The 9,369-nt window shown below is 46.4% G+C and overlaps 1 protein-coding gene across 1 annotated transcript in view; it reads right to left on the bottom strand.

The window, feature by feature from the left end:
* RTCA (RNA 3'-terminal phosphate cyclase) overlaps positions 1-9,318 on the bottom strand; it is a 49,063-nt gene extending 39,745 nt beyond the window's left edge. The window contains exons 1-3 of the mRNA XM_040359942.1: positions 9,219-9,318; positions 4,601-4,683; positions 1,792-1,892 (exon numbers count right to left, since the gene is read on the bottom strand). Coding sequence (XP_040215876.1) covers positions 1,792-1,892; positions 4,601-4,651 — 152 coding nt within the window. The 5' untranslated portion in view covers positions 4,652-4,683; positions 9,219-9,318. The remainder of the gene's footprint in view (positions 1-1,791; positions 1,893-4,600; positions 4,684-9,218) is intronic.
* Between the last annotated feature and the right edge of the window lie 51 nt (positions 9,319-9,369).

A 9,369-nucleotide genomic window follows, 5' to 3' on the forward strand; every position in this document is an offset into this window, starting at 1 on the left:
TCCCATTGTTGGTATCAATTGGAAGAATAGTGCCCCACTTATGGTGTCCGTAGTGGGAATGGTGCCCCATCATTGCTGTCAGTTGGTGGAATAGTGCCCCAAGGGCCAGATTAAGGCAAGCAAAGGGCCACATTTGGCCCCCCGCGCAGCAGTTTGGAGACGAGCTAGAGAGTCTCGGACATCCAAGTTATGGAACAATGAACTCCGTCTAATACATTTTGGAAGGGCGCATACCCCCCCCCCCCCTAATCTTTTCCCCTTCTAACACCACAGGTCTCGATTCCCCCATCATTAGAGTCAGTGTTGATGGAGGGCTTTTGTGTTCTGCCTGAGGGGAGCCTTACCTGCGAGCAACACACAATGAGTATTGCTAGCAGCTATAGCTGCTGGCAGTAAATGCATGGAAAAAAATCTGATAGACTGAATATAATGAAGTCCGTCGATGGATCAACTTCAGTACAACCGGCTTGCCCATAGATTAATCAAATCTCGCCTAGTCCTTCCTGAAAATCGGCCAAACTTTGATTCATCTGTGGCCTGTTTAAGTTGGCTTAGTACAGATTTCCTTTACAGATTAAGGACCCATTCACACTAGAAACATCGGGCTAGATTCAGAGAGAAGATACGCCGTCGTATCTCTGAGTCCGGCCGGTCGTATCTATGCGCCCGATTCATAGAATCAGTTACGCATAGATTTCACTAAGATACGACCGGCGTAAGTGTTTTACACTGTCGTATCTTAGGCTGCATATTTACGCTGGTCGCTAGGTTGGGCTTCCGTATAGTTAAGCGAGGAGTATGCAAATGAGCTAGATATGCCGATTCAGAAACATACGTCCGGGCGGCGCATTTTTTTTACGTCGTTTACGTCAGGCTTTTTTTGGCGTATAGTTACCCCTGCTATATGAGGCGTATCCTATGTTAAGTATGGCCGTCGTTCCTGCGTCGAGTTTTGAAAATGTTACGTCGTTTGTGTAAGTCGTTCGCGAATAGGGATGTACATAATTTACGTTCACGTCGAAAGCAATGGCATTTTGCGGTGTATTTTCGAGCATGCGCACTGGGATTTTTTCACGAACGCATGCGCCGTTCGTAAAAAACGTCAAATACGCGGGGTCACAGTTAATATACATAAAACACGCCCACATCATCCACATTTGAATTATGCGGGCTTACGCCGACACAGATACGTTACGCCACCGTAACTAAGGGCGCAAGTTCTTTCTGAATACAGAACTTGCGCCCTAAATTACGGCGGCGTAACGTATATGAGATACGTTACGCCGGGCATAAAGATAGACGATTCTATCTGAATCTAGCCCATCGTCTGCACGTTTTTTCCTTGCATGTATGTATGCATTTCATGTGCATTTTTATGCGTAGTTGCATGCAGTTCAGGAGCATTTTTCTGTCTGCATTTGTCTTGTGTGATCACTGGCTTCTTCTTTCTTTCTTTCCCTGGGTTCTATGTGCAGTGTGATACGTTGCAGTGCATTTGTGGGCATTTTTACACATTTGCGGCATGGAAAAATAACTGCACTGCAATAATGTGAACTATGCCATAGTGTTACCTTGTATTTGGACTGTCTATGCAGTTGGAGTGAAGTCAAAAATGCATCCAACTGCACCAGGTGAGCGTGGGCCCAAACACTGAGAAAAGATAATGGCTCTGCAAACCTAGTCATGGAAAGCAGCAGCCTTTTCAACCCAGTAGACAGCTAATAAAGACATCTTGAGGTGGGTAAACTTGCCCTCTTTTATATACTACATAGGATAGAAATGAGTTCTCACCTGAGTCCTGGAGTGCTTCTTCCTGCCCGGATCTTCATTACACGCACGCGTAATCCAAGAAGGCAGCTCAGAGAAGTGCAGATACGCAGGATCTGTCCTCCCTAGGTTTCCAGAATAACACAATGACCATAAATGTCAGACACAAAAACAATCTGTACATGTACTTCTTAATGCAGAACTGTTTTGGACAGAGTAGAGAAGGTTTACAACTTCTATGATGTCCTTGCTGGAAAAAACTTCACTTCCTACCCACCTTTAAAGCAGAGTTCCACCCAAAAGTGGAACTTCCACTTAAACCACTCCTCATCCCCTTACATGCCACATTTGGCATGTCATTTTGTTTACCACAAAAATTCTGTAAAAAAAAACAAAAAACACACCACAGCAAAATTGTAAGTTAATTTTGAAAAAAAAAAAAAAAAAAAAACGCAATAAAATGACCACATTTTTTTGTTAAAATATAAAAGCCGAGGTTGCACCGAGTAAATAGATGCCCAACGTGTCAAACCTTAAACATGTCAGTACCCTATATTTTCCATAGACACTTTAAAAGCCCCCTTAAGGTCATCAGTTTCATGTTACCAAGGAGGTCTGGTGCTAGAATTATTGCTCTCATTCCGACGTGTATCGCATAAGGCACAGGGATCTTCCAGGAAATTTAGGAAGGTGTGGTTTTCGGTGGGTGGACTCGAGAGATACTCTGGATGGGGAGGTAAATCAATGAGACAAAAGTTTTTTTTTTAATATACATTTTGGATAAAGTGGAGATGGATTAAAACTCCTGGCAGTTTTCATTGCGGTCTGTGCCCCCGTTCACCATTATCATTCAAAGTGAAAGTAAAAAAAAAATCCCATTTGGAGCCACTAGTTCTGATCAAAGTAAAAAAAATTTGGGTTGTCCCCAGAAAAGTAATAGAGGAAAACTTACAATGGGGACTCTAGTTCTTGTGACCTGGGGATTCCCTTAATTTGCAGAAATTTCCTCTCACTTCCTGTTTGGCTATGGGACAAAAAGTGAAGAACAATCTCCCCATAGGGACACAGATGAGGAAAAAAAAAAGTTCTGCTTAGGAGTTCTACTTTAAAGGAAAGTTCCAGCCTTTTTTTAGGTTTATTAAAAGTCAGCAGCTACAAAAAGTGTAGCTGTTGACTTTTAATAAACAGAGACTTACCTGTTCCAGCGATGCGATGCTCCACTCCTCTCCCCCCCCCCCCCCCTTTCCAGCCGGAGCCTCCATTCATGCGCAAGTCACGCTGCACGCTATGAATGGATAGACGATCTCCTGGGACCTGTCAAGTGTCCCTGGAGATCGCCTAAATGGAGGGGCCACCTAAGATGAGAAGAGAAGTCGCTGGAGTGCTTAAAGCTGAAGTTCCACTTTTGGGTGGAACTCCGCTTTAAAGGGGTTGTAAAGGTACAATTTTCTTTTCCTAAATAGCTTCCTTTACCTTAGTGCAGTGTTTCTCAATTCCAGTCCTCAGGCCCCCCCCCCCCCCCCCCAACAGGTCAGGTTTTCAGGATTTCCATTATTTTGCACAGGTGATTTGATCAGTTTCACTGCCTTAGTAATCACCACAGCCTTTTAATCTGAGGGAAATCCTGAAAACCTGACCTGTTGGGGGGGCCTGAGGACTGGAATTGAGAAACACTGCCTTAGTGCATTCCTCCTTCACTTACCTCATCCTTCCATTTTGCTTTTAAATGTGAAAATATTCACTTCCTGTTCTGTCTAACTCCACACAGTAATGCAAGGCTTTCTCCCTGGTGTGGAGTGTCGTGCTCGGCCCCTCCCTTGGTCTACAGGAGAGTCAGGACGCCCACTAACATGCAGCTCCTTTCTCTATCTGCAACATAGAGAGCATCCTGACTCTCCTGTAGTCCAAGGGAGGGGGCGAGCACGACACTCCACACCAGGGAGAAAGCCTTGCATTACGGTGTGTAGTTACAGACAGAAGAACAGGAAGTGAGGATTTCTCAGAAGAAATAAGGACATTTAAAAGCAAAATTAAAGGATGAGGTAAGTGAAGGAGGACTGCACTAAGGTAAAGGAAGCTACCATATTTATCTTGCTATAAAGCGCCCCAGCGTATAGCGCGCACCCCCGAACTTAAAGGAAAATTCCTGGAAAAATAAATAAAAATACTTAGTTTGGATGCCCTTCGTCGGTGTCTTGCCCGTCGTCCATCGCATCCTGCCCGTCGTCTATCGGTGGCCTCGTCCGGTCCGGCGTCTTTCTGCGGCCATCGTGGTGTCCTCCCCGCTCGATCCCCGCGCTGTGTTTGAACCACTGCGCCGACATATACCAAGCGCAGTACACTCGGGTATAGTCGGGCAGGCTCGGCTCCTCTCGCGTAAAGGATGTACAGGACATGACCGTGAGAGGAGCCGAGCCTGCCCGACTATACCCGAGTTTACTGCGCTCAGTATATGTCGGCGCAGTGGTTCAAACACAGCGCGGGAAGCGGGTATCGGCGTATATCGCGTACCCACGATTTTTGCCCCGATTTTCAGGGCAAAAAAGTGCGCGATATACACCGATAAATACGGTATTAAGGAGTTTTTTTTTTTACCTTTACAACCCCTTTAAGTATCAGTAAGCCGATCACACACAGAGTTTGCTTCTGATTCAGTCAAATTGATTAACAAAATTGAATGATAATTATGTAATGTGAGCATTTATTTAGATTATATTCAATGAGGTAGAAGAGCTCATACTACACAGAATAAATCTGAACACATACAGGTGTGTGCCCAGCATCACTCTCCTGGGTACACAGAGGACAGCCAGTGACAATATGAATTACTTACTCCCTCCATGATGCTACCATCAATGTCTATAGTTGACCCCTCTTCTGCCATGTTTCCAGCCTCTTGGGTTTCACTAGTAACTCCTAAAACATAATAAAAAGAAAGATAAAAATTGAATACTTCTGCCTTGCAGCACTGGGGACCAGTTCCAGTCCCGGCCAAAACACGATCTACATGGAGTTCATATGTTCTTCCTGTGCTTGCATGGGTTTCCGGAAAGTAAAGATGAACTCATGGGGGTATGAACATGCCTGAGCTCTTAGACCCCTTTCACACTAAGGAGTTTTTCAGGCGTTGTGTGTTGTCGGATTTTCCGACCGTGTGTACACAAGTCCCTCGGACAAAACTCCAAAGTACAAACACGCATGCTCAGAAGCAATGCTAACCATAACACAACATTAGCAGAAGTTGCCCAAAGGGTGGCGCTAAAGAGCTGAAAAAAACGCGTAGTTTTGTGTTTTTAGGCCGACAATGCTTTGCCGTTACAAGTTCACGTCCAACGCCCTTCGGACAAAAGTCCTATGCTTTGTCCGCGGAAAATCCGATCGTGTGTATGAGGCTTTACTCTATCCAAAATTTTTAGCTCTACTTATAGCCAGACGCTGATACATTTTCTTCATTCAGCATCAAGGCTGAACAACTGAAATCTAACCGATTCCTCCATCCACCCTATACAGTGTAGGTGAATGAATCTCTCACTGTGCGCACTGCATTCTCACAGCCAGCCCCGCTTCCTGTCAATATACCTGGACAGCTATTGCATCTGATTGGATGCAGCCATTTTTTGGGCCAACAATTTTTTGTTGGGCGACAAGACCATCCACTGAGCGAATTTCAGAAAGTTCATCAGCAATAGGGAGAAGCTTGGCGTGAACCTAGTCTGAACTTATTTGAGTGAGCTCGCCAGTAAGGTGTCACCTCTACTGGGCCAATCAACTGCAGCCATGGCATTCCCCACGCCACAGCCACGTGTATGCAATAGGCGTGTATACATGCAGCTGCGGAGCAGGGAACGCCATGGCTTGAGATGGCTGGCCCAGTACAGGTGACACATTACTGGCAGGTTCGCTCAGGTGGGTTCAGACTAGGATCCAAACCCAGTGGAGCTCATCCCTAATCAGGAACGTGCCAAAATGTGCATACTGTATGGCCAGTGTTAGACTGTAATGCCCTGTACACACGATCTGAGTTTCTGTCGGAATAAACTCAGACTGGTTTTCCCTACGGAATTTGGTTCAGCCCAGGTTCACACTGGGTACGATTTGGTACGATTTGAGATGCGATTTCAAATGTCAAATCGCATCTCAAATCGGCGGCATTTGCCGGCAATTGTCAGCAATGGCACGTCCTAATCGGTGCGACGCCGCATCTGCGGCGCTGCACCGATTTCAAAAAGTAGTTCCTGTACTACTTTTTGCAATTTCGGGCCGCGATTTACATTGAACCCTGCACAGATGTCTCTTAAATCGCGGCCGAAATCGCGGCAAAACCGCAGCCGCGAAATTGCGGTAAAATCGCGATTTTACCGCGATTTTGAATTCGCAGCAGTGTGAACCTAGCCTCAAGCTGTCTTGCATTCACACGGACACACCAAATTCCGACCGTCGAAAATGCAGTGACGTACAACACTACAACGAGCCGAGAAAAATGAAGTTCTGACCATGCGTCGAATTGTTTCCAAGCATGCGTGACGAACGGAATTTCCATCGGAAAAAAAAAAAGAGAACATGTTCTCTTTCTAACTCCGTCGGAATTTCCGATAGAAAAAGTCTGATGGGGCATACACACGGTCGGAATATCCAATGAAAAAATTCCGTCTGACCTTTTCCATTGGAAATTCCGTGTGTACGAGGCATAAGCCCCTTGGTGCTGGGACTGAAGTGAATGCACAGTACGTAAAGCTGCAAAATTGTCACCACCATATAAATACCTGTAATAAAAGAATAAATAATACAAAGGATGAACTATGAAGGTACTGCCTGACTAATTGCATCTGCAGGATTCTTGAGAGCATTACTAATATAAAGTGTACCCCAAGGTACATATATATTTATATACGTATGTCTGCAATCTAAAGTATACACTGATCAGCCGTAACATTGTGACCATCGACCATAACATGACCACCCACCGTAGGTCCCCCTTTTGCCACCAAACAGCCCTGACCTGTCGAAAAAAAAATGGACTCCAGAAGACCTCTCGTGTTTTGCCGTGGTATCTGGAACCAAACCAACAGCAGCAGATCATGTTGTGAGATGGGGCCTCCATGGATCAGACCAGGGGTGGACTGACAACTCATGGGGCCCCCGGGCAATAGGAGATTATGGGGGCCACCGGGCAATAGGAGATTATGGGGGCCCCCGGGCAATAGGAGATTATGGGGGCCCCCGGGCAATAGGAGATTATGGGGGCCCCCGGGCAATAGGAGATTATGGGGGCCCCCGGGCAATAGGAGTTTATGGGGGCCCCCGGGCAATAGGAGTTTATGGGGGCCCCCGGGCAATAGGAGATTATGGGGGCCCCCGGGCAATAGATTATGGGGGCCCCCGGGCAATAGGAGATTATGGGGGCCCCCGGGCAATAGGAGATTATGGGGCCCCCGGGCAATAGGAGATTATGGGGCCCCCGGGCAATAGGAGTTTATGAGGCCCCCGGGCAATAGGAGATTATGGGGCCCCAGGGCAATAGGAGATTATGGGGCCCCAGGGCAATAGGAGATTATGGGGCCACACAGTATACACACAAACATACAGTATACATACACAGTATACATACACACAGAGAATACACATACACACACTGAAAAGGTTCTGGAGAGGCAGGGCAGCTATAATCTTGGGATTTTTTTTAAAACACAGATTTTTACATACCGTCCCTGATTTTACCGAGGCTGGCAACCCTGATGGGTCCCCCTAGTGGCATGGGGCCCTGGGACAGTGCCGAATAGTCAGTCCGCCCCTGGATTGGACTTGTTTTTCCAGCACATCCCACAAATGCTTGATGGATTGAGAGCTGAAGAATTTGAAGACACCTTCTTCCATTGCTCTGCGGTCCAGTTCTGACGCTTACATGCTCGTTGGTTGTGGGCAAGGGTGATCATGGGCACCATGACCAGTCTGCAGCCACGCAGTCCCACTATGCACAGTGGGGTTGATTTACTAAGACTGGAGAGTACAACATCTGGTGCAGCTCTACATAAAAAAAAATAAAAAAATGGAAGCTGATTGGTTTCTATGTCAAGCCTTCATTGAACAAGCTGAAGTTAGAAGCCGTTTCTCTACCATGCACAGCTGCACCAGATTTTGCACTCTCCAGTTTTAGGCCGCGTACACACAATCGGTCCATCCGATGAGAATGGTCTGATGGACCGTTTTCATCGGTCCAAACCGATCGTGTGTGGGCCCCATCGGTTAGTTAACCTTCGGTCAAAAAAAATAGGAACTTGCTTAAAAAAATTTAACCGATGGACGCCTAACCGATAGGTCAAAACCGATCGTTAGTATGCAAAAGCATTGGTTAAATACCCGCGCATGCTCAGAATCAAGTCGACGCATGCTTGGTAGCATTGAACTTTGTTTTTTTCAGCACGTCGTTGTGTTTTACGTCACCGCGTTCTGACACGATCGGTTATTTAACCTATGGTGTGTCGGCACATCAGACCATCAGTCAGCTTCATCGATCAACCGATGAAAACGGTCCTTCGGACCTTTCTCATCGGATGGACCGATCGTGTGTACGAGGCTTTAGTAATCAAACCGATGTATGTTCTGAAACCTATCGGAACCAGCATTAACTTTTTCTGCAATTTGAGCCACATTAACTCCTCTACCGTATCAGACTACACAGGCTGGCCTTCGCACCCCATGGGCATCAATCAGCCCATGACCCTGTTCCTTCCTTGGACCACTTTTGGTAGGTCCCAAGGATGAGCCCAGGGGCGCGTTCGCAAAGTCCACGTGCAGAGCGCGCCAGGAAGTCAGCACTGCGCTGCGCTAATCACAGGCAAGGAGACATTTCTCAATCTCTGCAGCCGAGCATTCGGGACAATGTCTCACTGCCTGCGATTAGCGCAGTGCCGTGCCGACTTCCTGGCGGGCTCTGCACGTGGACTTTGCGAACACGCCGGAGCTCATCCTTAGTCCTGAACACTACAGACCTGGAACATCCCACAAGAACTGCAATTTTGGAGATGCTCTGACCCGTTGCAATTAGGCAAAGTCACTCCAATCCATACACTTACCCATTTTTTTCTGCTCTCAACATATCAACTTTAGGGCTTTAGGGACAACATGTTCACTTGCTACCTAATATATCCCACCCACTTTCAGATGCCATTGTAACAGAGTAATTCATGTTGTTCACTTTACCTGCCAATGATCATAATGTTATGGCTGATCGGTGTGTATGCACACCCTCACATATGAGTGGGGATCTGTGATTATGGCTGCACAGCCCATAACCCGAGTATTGTAGCAGCCTCCCTGTATATATATATATATATATATATATATATATATATATATATATATATATATACACATGGTCTGTGTGATAAAACCCTCTCTATACATATATACATATGCATGGTGTGTGTATGATGAAAGCCTCCAGCACCCACCAGTCCCCGATCAGTCGGCCCTGTCCAGTGAATAGAAGTGCAATGAACACCGGTGTGGCTCCTGTCACCCTGAGCCCGCCCCTTCCTGTCACTCATTAACCCTGCCACTGCCAGGGGAAATCGCGCTATGCACTCCAATTATGTACTAAAA

Source organism: Rana temporaria, chromosome 7 (assembly GCF_905171775.1).
Source record: "Rana temporaria chromosome 7, aRanTem1.1, whole genome shotgun sequence".
Classification (NCBI taxonomy): Eukaryota; Metazoa; Chordata; class Amphibia; order Anura; family Ranidae; genus Rana; species Rana temporaria.